Source organism: Musca autumnalis, unplaced genomic scaffold (genome assembly GCF_047663935.1).
Source record: "Musca autumnalis isolate F117 unplaced genomic scaffold, ASM4766393v1 scaffold_1, whole genome shotgun sequence".
Classification (NCBI taxonomy): domain Eukaryota; kingdom Metazoa; phylum Arthropoda; class Insecta; order Diptera; family Muscidae; genus Musca; species Musca autumnalis.
This window is the reverse complement of record NW_027411644.1, coordinates 76,437,895-76,457,073: the sequence shown is the minus strand read 5'-3', so window position 1 is coordinate 76,457,073 and position 19,179 is coordinate 76,437,895. Positions and strand designations below refer to the sequence as shown.

At 35.7% G+C, this 19,179-nt stretch overlaps 1 protein-coding gene across 48 annotated transcripts in view; it reads right to left on the bottom strand.

Annotated features, from left to right (window-relative positions):
• Nucleotides 1-16,496, bottom strand: part of LOC141401555 (organic cation transporter-like protein) — a 28,807-nt gene extending 12,311 nt beyond the window's left edge. Inside the window, exons 1-5 of one of the 48 annotated variants that reach the window (XM_073981953.1) lie at nt 16,081-16,496; nt 15,517-15,725; nt 1,149-1,806; nt 776-1,032; nt 557-706 (exon numbers count right to left, since the gene is read on the bottom strand). In XM_073981953.1, the coding sequence (XP_073838054.1) occupies nt 557-706; nt 776-1,032; nt 1,149-1,294 (553 nt within the window). In that variant the 5' untranslated portion in view covers nt 1,295-1,806; nt 15,517-15,725; nt 16,081-16,496. Of the gene's footprint in view, nt 1-556; nt 707-775; nt 1,033-1,148; nt 1,807-15,516 lie in introns of all 48 variants that reach the window. The other 47 variants (XM_073982050.1, XM_073982136.1, XM_073981965.1 and 44 more) reach the window with 47 other exon arrangements.
• Between the last annotated feature and the right edge of the window lie 2,683 nt (nt 16,497-19,179).

The window sequence follows — 19,179 nt, the reverse complement described above, 5'->3', positions numbered from 1 at the left end:
CATTACGAAAAATGGTCCGCTATTGGCATATATTTTGAGATTCCGGGGTGATAAATTATTTTTTCTTTGAAAAAATGATTTGCACAATGCATTTTGAATATGAATTAACTTCAATATAAATTAATTGTTGTATATTAATTGAATTAAATTAAAAAATCATAGGGTGTGCTAATTATATGTCCCCTTGATAATTTGGGCGTCTTCACAAAACTTTTATTTTCAAAAAAACACTGATAATACTATACAGTTATATCGTTAAATCTTAATCGTTAAATAAATACATTATAGAAAAGGATTTTGTTACGAAAATATTTCAATTTGCCCTATCAAAACTCTTAGCTGACTGAAATCATTTTGCCCCAAAGGGGTGTGCTAATTCTGTGACCAACACTGTATATCTTTAGTGTTTCTGTTGTGTTCTGTTTTATTTCTGTTATACAAAACAGCCTTCTGTAGCTTAATGGTAAAATTGAACTGCATATGCATTTTTTCAATTTTTACTTTGGTGATCTTCTGTGCTTTTATAAAAGTAGTTTTATTATATTGAATATCTTACCCAAAATGTACATCATTACGAAATTACTATCGGTGGCCAGACCAGATATAAATCTAAAAAACGAAAAGCTGACCAAATCCGTGCCAAATATGGTTAAAATATTGCCCAACATTGCAACCATATTGGCTATAATTAAAATTGGTAAACGGCCTGCAAAAAAAAACAAAAATAATTTTTAATATTTATTTAACTGCTACCAATAAAAACATGTCTACTTACCCACCATATCAGCTAAAATGCCAAACACCAAACTACCCACCACGGAGCCCACAAAGAACATACTTTGACCCAGTGTCAATTTCCAGGCATCATCACATATCCAATTTAGTTCGCTGGTTAAACTCTCATAACCCATAAAGTATTCATAGTGAAACTTCTGACAGCTCTGCGATGAATCATTGTGTAGGGAAATGCATGAAGATTGGATGGGAACAAATGGTTCATAGTCTTCTGTAGCTATTGCATCCTCAGCACACCTAAACGTTATTTGAAATAAGTTTGTTTATAGTTTTTTTGAACTGCATTATCGACCACAAAACAGTGTTGGGTAACAAAAATAAGGTTAGCCCCCCCTTTTTTCCGTTATACTCACCAATACTTGGGCACAAAACTGATAATTGTTTGTGAGTAATAATGCATAGCTGAGAGTAAATTGATGACGCAAAAGAGCAATAACATGATCGTCTGTAAACGATGACGATCGCCACACTTCTCTAGAATCTTATCGAGTTCTAGCATATTGTTGTCTGTGGTCGTGTCGTTTGGCCAAGCAGCTGTTTTCTATTGTGATTTCTCGCACGTCTCTCCCTCTTCAGATTTGTTGTTGATAGCTTATTGCTGGTCAATGCGCTTAGTTAAGTGTCAAATTAAATGTCATTTAACGTAGTTTGTGCATAGTTTGTAAACATGTGATTTGTTTGGTTTTTTGTTTATAATATTTTTAGGGAGCGTGTAAAAGTTGTTGCTTTTTCTTTTATTTATTCACTCTCACGTTATATTTTGATTGTTGTTGTTTGGTTTTTCATATTAAGTTTTTTGTGTTTATTATGAGAACTCACTCACATGTGTTTTATAATAATAATTTAGTTAATTATTCCATTCAGGCAAGTCGGAGCATATAATTATTGTAGGCGTAATGGCTGTAATTTTATCCAGAACAAATTGTCTTGGAAATTTGCGTACATCAAGCCAGTTAATAAGTATTATTTTATTCAAGATATTTCTGTTATATAAGCAGATTTTTTAATGGCCTAACGGAATAAGCAAAGTAGATTTTTTTAATTTCTTGTTTTAAATATATCAGACTAAAAACGCATTTACATTACACCAAATTGGTTTTAATATGACGCGCCATCAAGTTGTCAATTTCATTTAAATATCTGACAAAAAAAAAAATTGCATTTTTTACCAAAACACAAGTCCAAATAAGGACACTGTGTGAATCCCAAGAGCATCTGTCTGGGATCGTGCGACTCTCGGGTCAGCACCTGTTAGAGATTCGAACGATATGGGGAGCGAAATCGATTCGACCCATTTCGTGCCATATTCCTCTCATGTTACCCACTTGCTAAAACACAACATTCCTTGTCGCGATAATATTGCAGCGCAATGGCAAAGAATTACCCACTCATATCGTGTCGTTTGGCCTTTTAACTGCCGCAAAATGTATACATATATGGTTAACAAAATCCACCACATAAAAATCCATGACACGATCGGGACTAAAAAGAAGAATGCGGCGCACAGAGCAACCCTGAAGTCAGTAGTAAAGAGAGTGCTACGAAAAAATCGGGAGAAATGGGTAAGTGTTAGAAGCATATTTTCAGAAGAAAAAAGAAAGAATAAGTAATAAATTATCTGTCAGCTGTACTGACGGAGATATTCCCTCAGCCTAGGTGAGAGGCTAGAACTAGTTTACTTGAAAATACGTAGAATCTGTAGGTACAGTAATGTGGGGCGGAACTATGCCAAATCATTGAGATATCGCTCACACAAGTTGTATTGAAGTAAAATGGAATAATTAGTTTCCTTTCGTGTATGAAGAAGACTTAATACTAAATTTCAGCAATTTCGGTAAAACAATGTGAGGCACCATTCTAGGGGGGCTATTTCAAAACGTCTATCTATACCGACAAATTTCTGACGAAAAGTTTTTAGGCTCAAAGAAGACTAAATACCAAATTTCCTATATTTCGGTGAGAGAATGTGGCTAAAACTAAAAAAATACCAAAAATCAAGAAGTAAGCTTCTATGGGGATATAGGAAGACGTGTACCTATACTGATAATACTCTTCTGGAATATTTTATAACTCTTGAAAAACGAAATAACGAATTTCAGCCATTTCGGTTGGATATTGACGTCACAATCTTCAGTATTACGAAAATCCGGGGTACCGTTCTATGGGGGCTATATCGAAACGTGGACCTATTCCGACGAATTTTAGTCAGAAATGGGGCAATATGAAAGCGTGGACCTGTACAGACATATTTCTGGCCAACAGTTTTATATCACATTGAAGACTAAATGCCATTTCGGTGGAATATTGAGGCCACAACGTTCAAAATACCGAAAATCGGGAGGTACCGTTCTATGGGGGCTATATGAAGGCATGGACCGATACCGACAAAGTTCTGGGGGAAAGTTTTATACCACCAACGTAGACTAAGTACCAAATTTCAGCCATTTCGGTGTGATAATGAAGCTAAAACCTTCAAAATACCGAAAATCGGGAGGTACCGTTCTATGGGGGCTATATGAAAGTGTGGACCGATACCGACAAAATTCTGGGGTAAAGTTTTATACCCCTAAAGAAGACTACGTACCAATTTTCAGCCATTTTGGTAGAATAATGAAGCTAAAACCTTCAAAATACCGAAAATCGGGAGGTACCTTTATATGGGGGCTATATAAAGGTGTGGTCCGATACCGACAAAATTCTGGGGGAAAGTTTTGTACTCCTAAAGAAGACTACGTACTAAATTTCAGCCATTTTGGTAGGATAATGAAGCTAAAACCTTCAAAATACCGAAAATCGGGAGGTACCGTTCTATGGGGGCTATATGAAGGTGTGGACCGATACCGACAAAATTCTGGGGGAAAATTTTATACCCCTAAAGAAGACTACGTACCAAATTTCAGCCATTTTGGTAGGATAATGAAGCTAAAACCTTAAAAATACCGAAAATCGGGAGGTACCGTTCTATGGGGGCTATATCAAAACGTGGACCGATATATCCCATTTTCAATACCAACCATCCTGCAAGTAATAAAAACTTCTGTACCAAAATTTGACTCTCTATCTTTAAAATTGCGAGCTGTATCTTGATTTCAACAGACGGACATGGTCAAATCGACATAGAATTTTATGCTGATCAATAATATATATACTTTATAGGGCCTCCGACGAATATTTCGATGTGTTACAAACGGAATGACAAATTTAATTATACCCTCCATATGGTGGAGGGTATAAAAATTGAGTTTCGAGAAAAACGCGTTTTAAGTTGGCGATTGAAATTCGACTTCCCAACTTCAAATGATTATTACACAAAAATTAAAATAACTACTTGGACCATCTTTTGTAAAGAGCTAGCCAGTTATCAGTACTAAATTTCTGTGCAAGATCAAGCATGATTTGAAGTGTTTTAGTGGTTCATAAACTCAAAAAAATTGTTTGCTGAATTATGCCAAATTCCTAGTAAATAAGCTGTAACTCCTCGAGTTTTAGGGATATCAGCATGAAAATTTGACACAATATAAAGTAGAAGTCGTAGAAAAAATAGAAATTGCTAACTCAGAAAACGCAGTTTTGAGTTATGCCACTCTTTGAGTAAACGAGCGATATGTATATCAACAAGTAAAAAAGTATCAGTCGGATTTACCGACATAGATATACCCTCAGCCTATGTGAATTGAAACTTTCATCTACGGACAGATCGAACGTATATGAGGTCTCTTCAGAATTTTGTGACCCTTTTTGAACATGCCAACAAAAATGTGGATTAGGATTAATGTTCAAAAGTGTTGCGGAGGAGGTCATACCTTTTCGATAGGTGTCGCGCCCACTAGTCATTTCAGTGGGTCGTCGTATAACTTTTGGACCAGTATGCCAGGTAGCACAGAAAACATAATATGGCTGTACACAGGGCCACAACGAACAGAATCGGTATACGTTTCCAAAGGATCTTCGAACAGACCCTAAACTGCTCTTCGACACAAAAGTTATTAGGAGATCCAAATTTGGACCAAATTGGTTGTCCCGTTCATGAGATATCGTGCATACCATTTTAGTGACATTTTTAAATATTGAGGGAAAGTATCGGATGTTGTGGACCGGTATTGCCCATCTTGGAACTGAAACTAAGTTTCGACACAATATGACGAAGGCCAACTTTTGGATCAAATCGGTTGATCAGTTCGAGAGTTATCGCGCTCTCCAGCCACTACATATGGTGCCATAGGGGTTTTTTTACAACTTTCGGACCGTTTTCTCAAGAAGTATGGACTTGCCCCTAAAAAAACTTTTACCGTCGTAATTGAGGCAGCGAATGCAAGTTGCTTGAATATAAATCAAAGTGATTCGAGAGCAGGTCTTAAACTGAACTTGTCCGAAATTTTCTGTGGGAGTTACCCGAAGGAGTGAACAAATATAGTACATATTCGAACCTGATCTATATTTGGTAGACATATTAAAATGTGTAAAGTACGGACCAAATCTGGCACTCCCATCAAGATTTATCATGTGCACAATTTTTTCGAACATTTTTAAATTTTTGTGGGGGAGGTACCTGAAGGAGTGGATCGATATGGCTTATCCTCGAACTTAAACTAAGTTTGGACAAAATATTACGAAGGCTAAATTTTTGACTGAATCGGCAGATCCGTTAGAGAGTTATCTTACGCTCCAACCACTACACACGGTGTCATAGGGGTGTTTGCATCTTTCAGCATGTTTCAAATCAAAGCGATTCGAGAGCAGGTCCTAAACTGAACTTATCCGAAATTTTGTGTGGGATGTATCCGAAGGAGTGGACCGATTAAGTCCATATTGGAACCACATCTAAGCCTCGTAGAAATTTTACGATGTGCAAAATATGAACCAAATCAGTTATCGTGCGCACAAATTTTCGGAACATTTTCGAACTTTTGTGGGGGAGATACCGGTAGGAGTGGACCGATATAACCCATCCTCGAACTTACACTAAGTTTGTATAAAATATAACGAAATCCAAATTTTGGGCCGAATCGGTTGAGCCGTTCGAAAGTTATTGTGCGATCCATCCAGCCAGATAGACAGAAATATGGACATGGCTAAATAAACTCGAAATTGTCTGAAACGGATTTCATACAAACATACTTGGGGTCTAAAACCATTATTTCGATGAGGCACATTTTGCCCGTATGAAAGTGTATATTCCCTCGTTAGCATAAATGCTGAGGGTATACAAATAAGCTATAAGCTAAAAAATATTTTATATTTTTAGAACAGTTGAGGTGGAATTTGTAATCAATTTCAACACTATGATTAAGACTTTTTGAAATTTATTCTCAAAAATGATTTCCTGTAGTGAGAATGAATGAACTTTTGTCTACTATGTAATACCTAAAATAACATTCATTCCATTTTATTTTAAAAAAAGTTTCCGCACAAACCACTTTGATTTTTTTTTTGTGAAATGAAAAATGTTTGTTCTTAAAAAATTATTTCCTGTTGCACAAATGAATGATCTTTTACCCATTCAAGACTGAAATAACTTTTATTCCATTTAAATATTAAAAAGGTCCCGCACAAACCACTTTTAATTTTTATGATATATAAAATACAGTCATCTATACTTATAAAAGAGTTGAGTAATGATGACTCACTGACTGACTGATAATCAACGCCCAGACTAAACGACTGATGCTCATGAAATTTTGTGTGAGGGTCACTCTTGGTGCGAAGGTGTCAGATAAGACTGGGTTTTTGGAAATTCGAACTGGAAGGATACGAAAAGTACTAAAAGGCACTAAATATGGTACCCTTTGTATTCGGCAAACGGAAAGAGCTAGAATTCTGAAATTTGGAATGAGGGTAAATGATGGAGAGTTAGAAAGATGTACCAAAGGGCTCTAAGTGTACGAAAAGTACTAAATTTAGTACCAATTGTACATTTTGAACAGATTTAGCTAGAAACTTGAAATTTGGTATGGAAATGAAGATTGGGGAGTGGTGTTTATAAAAGGAAATGGTTTGTGAAATTCGTACTCATGTGTACGAAAAGTACTAAATGGCACTAAATTTGGTACAATTTGGATTTGGATAGACCTGGAAACCTGAAATTTGAAATTAAGATTACTATTGGAGTGAAGGATTGAGGTAGTTTTGGAAATTCGTACTTATGGGTACAAAAAGTACTAAACGGTACTAAATTTGGTACAAATTGGATTTGGTTGTACGGATAGAGCTGGAATTCTGAAATTTGGAATTTAATTACTTTTGGAGTTTTGGAAATTCCCACTTATGTGTACGAAAAGTACTAAATGTACTAAATTTGGTACAATTGGGATTTGGGTGAACGGATAGACCTGGAACGCAGAAATTTGGAATTTATATTACTGATGGAGTGATGGATTGAGGTAGTTTTGGAAATCCATACTTATGGGTACGGAAAGTACTAAATGGTACTAAATTTGCTACAGTTTGGATTTGGGGGAACAGATAGAGCTGGAATGCTGAAATTTGGAATTAAGATTACTGTTGAAATGTAGGATTGATTTATTCTTGGAAATTCGTAATTATGGGTACGAAAAGTACTAAATGGTACTAAATTTGGTACAATTTAAATTTACGTGGACGGATAGAGCTGGAATCCTGAAATTTGGAATTAAGATTACCTGTGGTGTGTAGAATTGAGGTAGTTTCGGAAATTCGTACTTATGGTTACGGAAAGTACTAAATGGTACTAAATTTGGTATAATTTATATTTGGGTGAACGGAAAGAGCTGGAACCGAGTTAAGCTTATTGTTAGAGTGTAGGATTGAGGAAGTTTTGGAAATTCGTACTTATGGGTACGAAAAGTACTAAATTTGGTACAATATAGAGTTTGGTGAACGGATAGCGCTGGAATCCTGATATTTAAAATTATGATTGCTGTTGGGGTATAGGTTTGAGGTGGTTTTGGAAATTCGTACTTATGTGTTCGAAAGTACTAAATGGTACTAAATTTAGTTCAATTTGGTTTTGGGTGAACGGAGAGAGAGCTCTAATCCTGAAATTTATATTACTGTTCGAGTGTATGACTGAGATAGTTTTGGAAGTTCGTACTTATGGTTACGAAAAGTACTAAATTGTACTAAATTTGGTACAATTTGTACTTATGTGTACGAAAGTACTAAATGGTACTAAATTTGGTTCAATTTGGTTTTGGGTGAACGGAGAGAGAGCTCTAATCCTGAAATTTAGATTACTGTTCGAGTGTATGACTGAGATAGTTTTGGAAGTTCGTACTTATGGTTACGAAAAGTACTAAATTGTACTAAATTTGGTACAATTTGTACTTATGTGTACGAAAGTACTAAGTGGTACTAAATTTGGTTCAATTTGGTTTTGGGTGAACGGAGAGAGAGCTCTAATCCTGAAATTTAGATTACTGTTCGAGTGTATGACTGAGATAGTTTTGGAAGTTCGTACTTATGGTTACGAAAAGTACTAAATTGTACTAAATTTGGTACAATTTGTACTTATGTGTACGAAAGTACTAAATGGTACTAAATTTGGTTCAATTTGGTTTTGGGTGAACGGAGAGAGAGCTCTAATCCTGAAATTTAGATTACTGTTCGAGTGTATGACTGAGATAGTTTTGAAAGTTCGTACTTACGGTTACGAAAAGTACTAAATTGTACTAAATTTGGTACAATCTAGATTTGTTTACACGGATAGAGTAGTACTTTCATATGAAAAGTATTAATGGTATTATGAATAGAGGTGGAATTCGGAAATTTTGTATTATAGCCGCTGTTGGTGTGCAGGGTTGAGATATGGATGTGGTTGTGTAAGTGTACGAAAATTACTAAATGGCACAGAATTTGGTTCAAATTGCTATTGTGTAAAGGAATAGAGCTGAAATTGCGAAATTCGGTATTAGTATAGCAGTTGACGTCTAGAGTGGAGATAGAGAGGAAGTTTTGGAAATTCATACTTATGTATACGAAAAATACTAAATTGCGGTTGGGATATAGTTTTGGATAAAAGAAGTAATTTTTGAAACTTATACATATTATAAGTACTAAATTTGGTACCATGAAGGGATATAGGTGGAATTTTAATTGTTGTATGAGGGTTTGTGTTGGTGTTTAGATAAGGACTTTTTGAAATGCATACAAATTCTGAAATTAGGTTGAGGGGTGGCTGATTTATTGTGAAATACTAAATGTACTAAATGGTATTAAATTTGACGTTGTGTGAAGCTGGAATTACATAATTAGTGTGTGAAAAGTACAAAATTGCAATAAATTAGGCTAAGGAATAGAAGTGGAATTCTGATATAATATTTATTTGTCAGGTTAATTGTTAGAGTTGGTCGTACAATAAGAGTACTAGAAGTATTAAATAATACAAAATATTGAAGCACTGGTATTGAGTGAATCGATAAATGATTGGATCAGAATGTTTATTAAAATCCGTCTTTAAATGTATGAAAGGTTTCTACATGTAATACCATTAGCATTGGGGGAACAATTAGAGCTGAAACTGTAACATTTGAGATAAAGTCCTGGTTTTTAAAAATTGTACTGAATAATGTACTATTGTTTCTATGTTAACACGAATTCGGTTTGTAAATAATGTACTAAAATCAAAAAGTCAAACGTACCTTTTCAACAAAAATGTTTTTATTTTTGTAGTCTATTCTGAACGTTATAGTAAGTTCATTTGAAAAGGTAGATCTATGTTTTGAAAAAAGGTTTTTACAGCCCTAAAATAAAGTGTCTCAAAAATTAACTGTTATCTAGGGTAACATCTTTTGAATAAAGGTTTTTTACACTTTGATATCACAAATTCCAAAATTCGGTTGGAAAATGTGGATAAAATTTTCAAAATACCCATACCGTTCTAATAAAATATGAACTGGAATTTAAAATGTAGGCCGATGTTGAAATGTAGAGGTCTTTTTTTTTGAAATTCGAACAAAACGTGTACGAACAGTACTTGAAAGAAATTAAATATCAATTCGAACAGATATTAATACATCAAAATTTTCAGTGTTCGCCTTATTAAATATTGTTTATTTGTATATTATTACTTTTCCGCATACGAAGTAGCGGGCATTTTGCTAGTATATAACACTGTGCAACATTTTTAAGGTGATCTTGTGCAAACAATTCGAACTGAGGATTTTTTGAAAGTACAGACCCAAACGACAAGAAACCCTAGTTGGGTTTTGTTGTGTCAGATATATCTCTGAAACCAATGCGAATCTTCTTCTGACCTCTGAAGCAAATTTGTAGATAAGGACAAGAATAAAATACTTGGAGAAATAATGAACTCGAAAAACTACATTTATTGCCTCAAATTTCAAAATATATGCAAAAATTCCACAATTTTTATACATTTCGCACCGTATCTCCAAAACCTTTAATTTTTTTGAATATTTTCTTTTGGAAAAATATTCCCTGGAATGTAATACACAACTCTTCAGAACATGTCATTGTTGTAAAATGCCTCTATGCCGTTGTTTTCAGTACATTTTTCAACGACGATTTAATAAAAATGTCAATAATGTAGTCAAATTCGAAATGCGAGAATAAACTGTTGGTGTGAACTGTGTTTGAAATACGTGTTGTAAAATATATGATGCAAAATACCGCTGAAACAACATGAAGTAAGCATTTTAGAGTTTCAGAATGTTCTAAAGAATTGTTGAGAACATTATTAGGAAGATTTTTGCAAAATGTTACTTTGTTCAACTAACAATAGTTTAGCCGATACTGACCAGAATTTCAGCAATTATGTAAAATTTTCTATATTTTATAGATTTTGATGTCCTAGATGGAGTTTTTCTTGTGTGGTTTTTTCAAAATATAACGCTCATTTACTCAAAGAGTGACACATTTCAAAAAACCCAGTTTCGAGAAAAACGCGTTTTAAGTTTGCGATTGGAATTTGACTTCCCAAATTAAAAAGATTATTACACAATAACTAAAATAACTACTTGGACCATATTTTGCAAACAGCTAGCCAGATATCAGTGCTAAATTTCTGTGCAAGATCAAGCATGATTTGAATTGTTTTAGTGCTTCATAAACTCAAAAAACTGTTGTGTTGAATTATGCGAAGCTCGTAGTAAATGAGCTGTAACTCGTTGAGTTTTAGAGATATCAGCATTAAAATTTGGCACAAGATAAAGTAGAAGTTGTAGAAACAATAGAAATTGCTAACTCAGAAATCACATTTTTTGAGTTATGCCACTCTTTGAGTAAATGAGCGATAAGTTCTACTAGTTTAGGGCTACAATATTGATAAAGACAGCAAGGCCAAATTCCTATTCGTTTCTGAGATAAAGGCCTGATAAATGCAAAATAGTGTATATTTAGCCCGGTTTAGATGAGGCCATAAAATCCGAACTGGATCTGACAGGACAAAACCCTACTAGGGTTTTTGTAGTCTAAATATGTACTTTCAAAAATGCATACTAGAAGTTGTTTGCATTTTCAGTGTTGCATAGTGTAATATAAAATGATGAGCAAAGGGTTATGTCATTTTAGTTATATCGTGTACCTTATACCTATACCTTATACCTATACCCTATACCTTGCTTTTATTTAAATATCGGCTTACAGTGACTTCAAACAATTTTCCAAAGGTCTGAAAAATAAAAACTTTAAAAGCTTTTTGTGCGAAAGCTTTTTTATCGTATCACTTTATAATTAAAACTTTATGTAATTTCAGGTAAAAACTCATCAAAATATCATACAGGGATACGAGGTTGTAAAAAAGTCTTAACCCTATTAAACACACTTCATATTTTTATTTTATTTCGCTCCTTGCTGGATTTGAACACACGAACTTCTGCTTTGTAGTCGAACACACTGCACACTATGCCACGCGTACGATCATTAAGGGTTGTTTAAACGCTTACATGTGTACCACCAACTGTTCTTTGTGTTGTTAACATAAAGTACCCGGCCGACGGTGAGGGTCGGAAACACACGCTGTGTGCCACCGTTCTCATAACTCCGTAAGGAGTAATATAAGTAGTTATTTTTGTTTACATTACTTCGTAATGGGTAGACAGCGGAATCCTATGCAAATACATATATGGTTAGGATGGTCGTAAAGAAAATCTGATTAGACAGAAACTCGTTTTATCAGAAAATAAAACGAATTAGGCCCAGACATTTTTGCATATTTTTACATTTTTGCATAAAATTAGCATATGCAAAACCATATGCAAAAATATATGCAAGGCTTTGTGGCCTGAATATCCCACCGAAATGGCTGAAATTTAATATTAAGTCTTCGTTTGGGGTATGAAACTTTACACCTGAAATTTGTCCGCATAGGTCCAAGTCTTCATATAGCCCCATAGAATGTTAACTCCGGTACCCCCCCCCCGATTTTCGGAATTTTGAGTGTTGTGGCTTCAACATTACACTGAAATGACTGAAATTATCTTCATTTAGCCCCCATAGTGACGTAGGGGATGAATGATGTAGGGGATGAATGATACAAAGCAACGGTCTTGACCGGCTTTAACATGGCAAAGCCCAGGATTTATCTTGGTCCCTCTTTCATCTCAAGTGGACACTGACCTCCCCGTGGTGTCACCTGGGGAACTGCCTTTAACACCCGTTAAAGGTAGTGAGCTAACATGTGCCGCGCGTTCACCCATAAGAACGTTAAAAACTTGGGTTTGGGCGTCGGGTTAGTAACCCTCCCCTAGAAAAAAAACATCCTACTATGAAAAACGAAAGAAAAGAAAAACAAACCCCTCTAAAGTTGACGAACACGGCAAACGTTTTAAGGACCATGATCTGCGAATCTGCACCTGGAATGTTCGCACTCTTTATAGAGAAGGTGCAGTCTTCGCATTGGCAGACGCACTTGAAAAGTACAAGGCCGATATTACTGCCATACAGGAAATACGATGGATTGGGAAAGGCGTCACAACAACACCTAAAGGTGACGCACTGTATTATAGCTGCTGACAATGGTATGAGGCTGATAGACTTTGCAGCTGCAAAAAACATGGTAGTTAGCAGTACCAGATTTAATCATCTCAATATTCATAAGGGCACCTGGCTGTCTCCAGATCAAAGAACAAGTAATCAAATTGATCATGTTGTAATAGATGGAAGACATTCATTCAGCGTGTTGGATGTACGATCGTTCCGAGGCGCAAACATTGATTCGGACCACTACCTTGTTGCAGCAAAGGTACGTACCCGTCTAAACGTTGCAAATAAAGCACGAACAGACACAACGCGGAAGTTGGACATCGATAGGCTGCAAACACAACAGATAGCCACAGCATATTCCACTCAACTAGCCCAATTGCTTAACGCGAGCACTCCTTGTCCCGATAACATAACAACACAATGGCAGCATATTGCCCACTCCATGCAAACAGCCGCAAAATCCATACTTGGATTCCAGAGACCTCCACAAAGGAATTCATGGTATGACCAGGAGTGTCGTGCTGCTACCGAAGAGAAAAATGCGGCATATAGAGCTACTTTACAATCAGTAGCAACGCGTAGCGCACGAGAGAGATATCGGGAGAAAAGGAGAGAAGAGAAACGTCTTTTCCGCAAGAAAAAGAGAGAAATGGAAAAGCGGGAGTGTGAAAAAATCGAGATGTACAGGAGCCAGAATGAAGTCCGAAAATTCTACCAAAGAGAGAAGCATCAAACAGATAGCTTTGGTACAGGCACATCCTCCTCCACAACCTGAGCATCCTATGTCCCGTCCACAAGAAAGGAGATAAGACTGTATGCTCAAACTATAGGGGCATAAGTCTTCTCCCTATTGCCTATAAGATAGTGTCAGGGATATTGTGCGAACGACTAAAGCCAATGGTCAACGAAATAATTGGACCATACCAATGTGGCTTTAGACCTGGCAAGTCCACCATTGACCAGATATTTACCCTGCGGCAAATCCTAGAAAAGACCCAAGAGATGCAGATCGACACATTTCACCTTTTTGTCGATTATAAAGCAGCATTCGACAGTCCCCTCCGATCAAAGGTATTCCACGCAATGTCTGAATTTGGTATCCCCGCAAAGCTCATCCGGCTTTGTATGATGACATTAACTGATACTAGGTCCTCAGTTAAAATTGGAAAGAACCTCTCCGAAGAATTTTGTACCAAAAGAGGTTTCAGACAAGGAGACAGCCTTTCGTGTGATCTTTTCAACATTTTGCTGGAAAAGGTAATACGAGATGCAAATGTCAAAAGAAATGGCACAATTTACACCAATGGCCACATGTTACTTGCCTATGCTGATGACATAGACATCATGGGACGATCAGTAAAGGAAGTAACTGATACATAGAGCTCGGACCAACTGTGGAAGTTGGTACCTACAATTTTGAGGTAGTTAAAGACTTCGTCTACCTCGGCGCTGCCATAAACACAATAAACAACATCAGTTGTGAAATAAGAAGAAGAATTGTATTGGCCAACAGATGCTACTATGGTCTAAGTAAGCAATTTAAAAACAAAGCCACATCTCGTCAAACAAAAATAACACTATACAAAACGCTGATACTACCCGTGCTAATGTATGGCTCCGAAGCATGGGTACTTGCGCAAGCAGAAAAGGCAGTGCTTGGTGTGTTTGAGAGGAAAATTCTTCGAAAGATCTACGGGCCGATTTGCGTTGACGGTGAATATCGACGTCGTATGAACCACGAGCTATATAAGCTATACAAAGACATGAATATAGTTAAACGTATCGAGATGCAACGATTGCGTTGGCTAGGCCATATCATACGAGTAAGAATGAGCGATGATGAACCCGCTAAAAAGGGTATGAATACATGCCACATGGCTGTGCACGCAGAATCGGCAGACCTAAGCTTCGATGGAGCATACAAGTGGATGAAGAAATGAAAAGGCGCGGTATTCCAAAAAGTCAAGCGAAAAACAGAGAGGAATGGAGATCTTTTCTTAGTTCGGTCTATGGAACAAATGTTCTGTAATGGGCCAACTAAGTAAGTAAGTAAGCCACCATAGTACGGTATCTCCCGATTTTCGGTATTTTGAAGGTTGTGGCCTCAATATACTAACGAAATGACTAAATTTTGTTATCTTGATTTCGTTGGTGGTATAAAACTTTCCACCTGAAATTTTTCGGTACAGGTTCACGTCATCATATAGCCCCCATAGAACGGTACCTCCAGATTTGCTGTATTTTTAAGGTTGTGGCCCCAATATACCACCGAAATTACTGAAATTAGGCATTTAGTCTTCGTTGTTTTTTGTATAAAACTTTCCACCTGAAATTTTTTGGTATAGGTCCACGTCTTCATATAGCCCCCGTAGAACGGTACCTCCCGATTTCCGGTATTTTGAAGGTAGTGACTGTGGTTATACATTACTCCATTTTATTGACTTGTCTGAATTGAATTTTAAACAGAAAAATTGTACACACAAACATTTTTATACCTATTATTGAAATATTTGTTGCATAAGAAAATATGTAAAATGCATAAATTGTGCATATGCACATATTATTTGTTGCATATGCAAAATTATTCATTTTGCATATGTCATATGTTTTGTTTGCAATTTAATCAGAAGCCAAAAATACGTCCAGTCCCAAAATTTGACAGGAATCGGACCAAAAATAGGGCTTGCATAAAATTCCGCTGTTTAGTAATGGGTTACATAGCGGATCCGAATTTTTGCTGGGATGTCTTTTAGTTCGGAAGATTGGCAGTGGATTAGAATGCCAAGATCTCCTCAAAATTACCTGTTGGTTGGCGTGGACCTAGATTCAAACCTCAACTATGTATATATTCTTAATTAATTTTCTAAAGATCCATTGTTAATTTGAATTTATCGATTTTTGTATTTCCTTGTAATTACCACTTATTCAGTTTCTCATTTTTTTTAATATTTTAAATTATTATTGGCACATTTTACATTAATTATTTTCACTTCACTGTTATCTTGTAATTCCTTTAAATTGATTTTTAAAATTATTTTTACAAATTACAACGGCTGCCAATGTAAACAAAAATTCACGAGTTTCAAAATAGTATGTAGGTGAACAGCCAAGCGATAATCAAATATTACTGTGGATGATGACGATGAGATGCGACAATGATGAATTGTGGGTTATTGTATTTATTCTCTTTTTCACCAACGAAGAAAAGAAAAAGAAAACGCTGTAGAGTATACAAAATTGTTTAATTTCACTCAATTTGCCAGAGCATGCTTATTAATTAATTTTATTTGTACAATTACAAGCAGAAGACAAAAAAGGAAAATGCAATGAAAAACACCAAATCACTGAATGTAAAATAAAACCCACTGCACTGATTTTTCTTCTTTTTTGCTTTTTCAGATCAAAATTTTATTTCTGTTTTTGTAGAAATTTTTTTTGAGCAATTTCCTTTTTTTGCGATATGTTTCTTAGTAAAGTTCGTTCTATACTGAATTGAGTTTATTAACCGTACAGCTTTTGTTGGAAAATGTAACTTTTTTTGTCGGAAAATTTGTCACAGCACAGATTACTTAAAATTATAGATTTTTTTTCAGTCTTAGTATATGTTTTTATAGTTTTTTTCTATTATTGTTGCTTTGTATTAGAAAACACAGGTGAAATTTTTAATGAATGATTTGTCGTTACCCAATATCAATTTAATACAAAAAAATTATATTAACGGCAAAACAGATGCACGCGATATTTCCGTTTTTCGTAGAGTGATTTATTTTTGCTAAATATCTAAAAAGACAATTGAAGAAAGTTAGAGTATTCATCAAAATATGGGTGTCATCTAAAACGTGTGTGCAGGAACGTATTATGGAAAATAACTAGGGCCCTTGAATAACGGACAGGCCATAGACCTGAACTATAACATTTAAATTCATACAACACTATACTCCTCAAACTTATATAGAGATAGTAACAAAGGTCCTACTTGTCTTTAATATTGCCAAGTATAGGGTACTAAGATGCGCGTGGTGTCACCTTAGATAGTTTTTCAGACATCCATAGATCATTTGATGAAACCGATTGTAGAACCTGGGGATTCAGAAAAGGAATCCCGAATACTGGAGGGCAGGAAAATTGTTGTGAAGATTGGCAAGGATGTCAAAATAGCCAAGAAAAATACAGAGGCGAACTCTACTAAGTAGAGAGAGAGAGAGAGGTCAATCCCACGGCAACTGGTTCTTTCGTACCGGATTAACCCGAAACCGAAAGTATTTCGTCATATGCTGCTACAACAACAACTAAGCAGAGATCGATATCAGCATGGAATCTAACAGACTCAACAGAGACCAGCAGCACTGAAATTAAATAAAGTTTAAAATTTATCCGTGAATACTGTTTCTATACCCTCAGCCTTTAGTCTAGAAAGGGTATATGGTAAATTTCAAATTTCCTTTATAATTCCATTGAAAAAAATTTAAAAATTTATTTCCGAGCACATCCGCAATTTTTGGTACATGGGTTGCGATAAAAATCGTGATTTGAAATCTGTTCGCGTTCACAAAATTGGTTGCTGCGCTCAAAAGTTATGGGGGTTTTAATGCCTTATAAAGAAAAAATTTTTAAAAATATCCTTTGTGTTGTAATAAGAAAATGTATATATAAATCCTCAATAGCATTTGATATCTATCGGTAGATGCTTAAATATTTGCTAAATTTATTTTTATTTTTGCGGAAATCAAAAAAAAAATGAAGAAATTTTGGAGTAAATTTTATTTATTCTAACTCAGCCCCCCTATTCGGTAACTTTTTAAAAACTTTACTCATTGTTTATTTTACAACAATTTCATTTGTTTGTTTTATTGTTGTTACAATAACAAAAGAAATTTAAACAATATCGACAGTTGTTAAAAGTTACAGAATAGGCCCACAGAGTCTATAAAAATCTCTAAAAAAAATAAATTAACAAGTAAAAAAGTATCAGTCGGCTTTGCCGACAGAGATATACCCTCAGCCTGTGTATATTGAAACAATTTTTCCCCAAAAAACGTATGTATTTAGGGGGTTTTAAAAAGTTTGGGCGTTTGAACCGACAAAAATGTTGATTAGGATTAAAGATCAAAAGTTTTGCGGAGGAGATACTAAAAGGAATGGATCGACATTGACCGTGGATCTCCAGCCACAACATATGGTGCCATAGGGGGTTTTTACACTCTTCGGGCTGTTTGCTCAAGAAGTATGGACTTGCCCCTAAAAACTTTTGCCATCGTAATTGAGGCAGCGAATGCAAGTTGCTTCAACACAAATCAAAGTGATCCGATATCAGGTCTTAAAGTGAACTTATCCGAAATTTTATGTGGGAGGTACCGGATGGAGTGGACAAATATAGTCCATGTTTGAACCTGATCTATAACTGGTAGATATATTAGGATGTGTAAAGTATAAATCAATTCGGCCACTCTCTTCAAGAGTTACCGTACGAACAAATTTTCCGAACATTTTTGAACTTTTGTGGGGGAGGTACCTGAAGGAGAGGGCCGATAGGGCTTATCTTCAAACTTAAACTATGTTTGGAAAAAATATTACGAAGGCCAAATTTTGGACCGAATCGGCAGATCCGTTCGAGAGTTATCTTGTGCTCTAACCACCGCACACGGTGTCATAGGGGTTTTTTTGCAACTTTCAGGCTATTTTCTCAAGAAGTATGGACTTGCCCCTCATGAAACTTGTACCGTCGTATGGAGGGCAGTGAAAACAAGTTGCTAAAACAAAAATCAACGCGATTCGAGAGATGGCTCTAAACTGAACATTTCCGAGATTTTGTGTGGGAGGTACGCGAAGCAGTGGACCGATTGAGTCCATATTGAAACATTATCTAAGTCTGGTACACATTTTACGATGGGCAAAGTATGGACCAAATCGGTTACTCCCTTCAAGAGTTATCGTACGCACAAATTTTCCGAATATTTTCGAACTTTTGTGGGGGAGGTTCCGGAAGAAGTGGACCGATATAGCCCATCTTCGAACTTAAACTAAGTTTGGGTAAAATATTGCGAAAGCCACCGAATCGGTTTATCCGTTCGCTCCAGCCAGACAGACGGACGGACATTGCTCAATCGACTCCAAATTGACTGAAACACATTTCGTCCAAACCTACTTGGGGTCTAAAACCATTATTTCGATTTCGATGAGGCACATTTTGCCCGTATGAAAGTGTATATACCCTCGTTAGCATAAATGCTGAGGGTATAAAAATACGTGCAGAATCTAGACCACGCGTCGAAAAATGTGAGACCAAAATTATAAAGATTTTGTTTATAACTTGCATATTACAGCAACAACAAAGGGCAAAAACGTATTGTTGGAATATTATTTCAAAAATATATTTTTTGGTTTTGCTTATATTTTGCTCACACAATGACACCCCTAAAGTATGCAATAGAAAAATATGTTGCCTACCATTGGTTTAACCCTTCG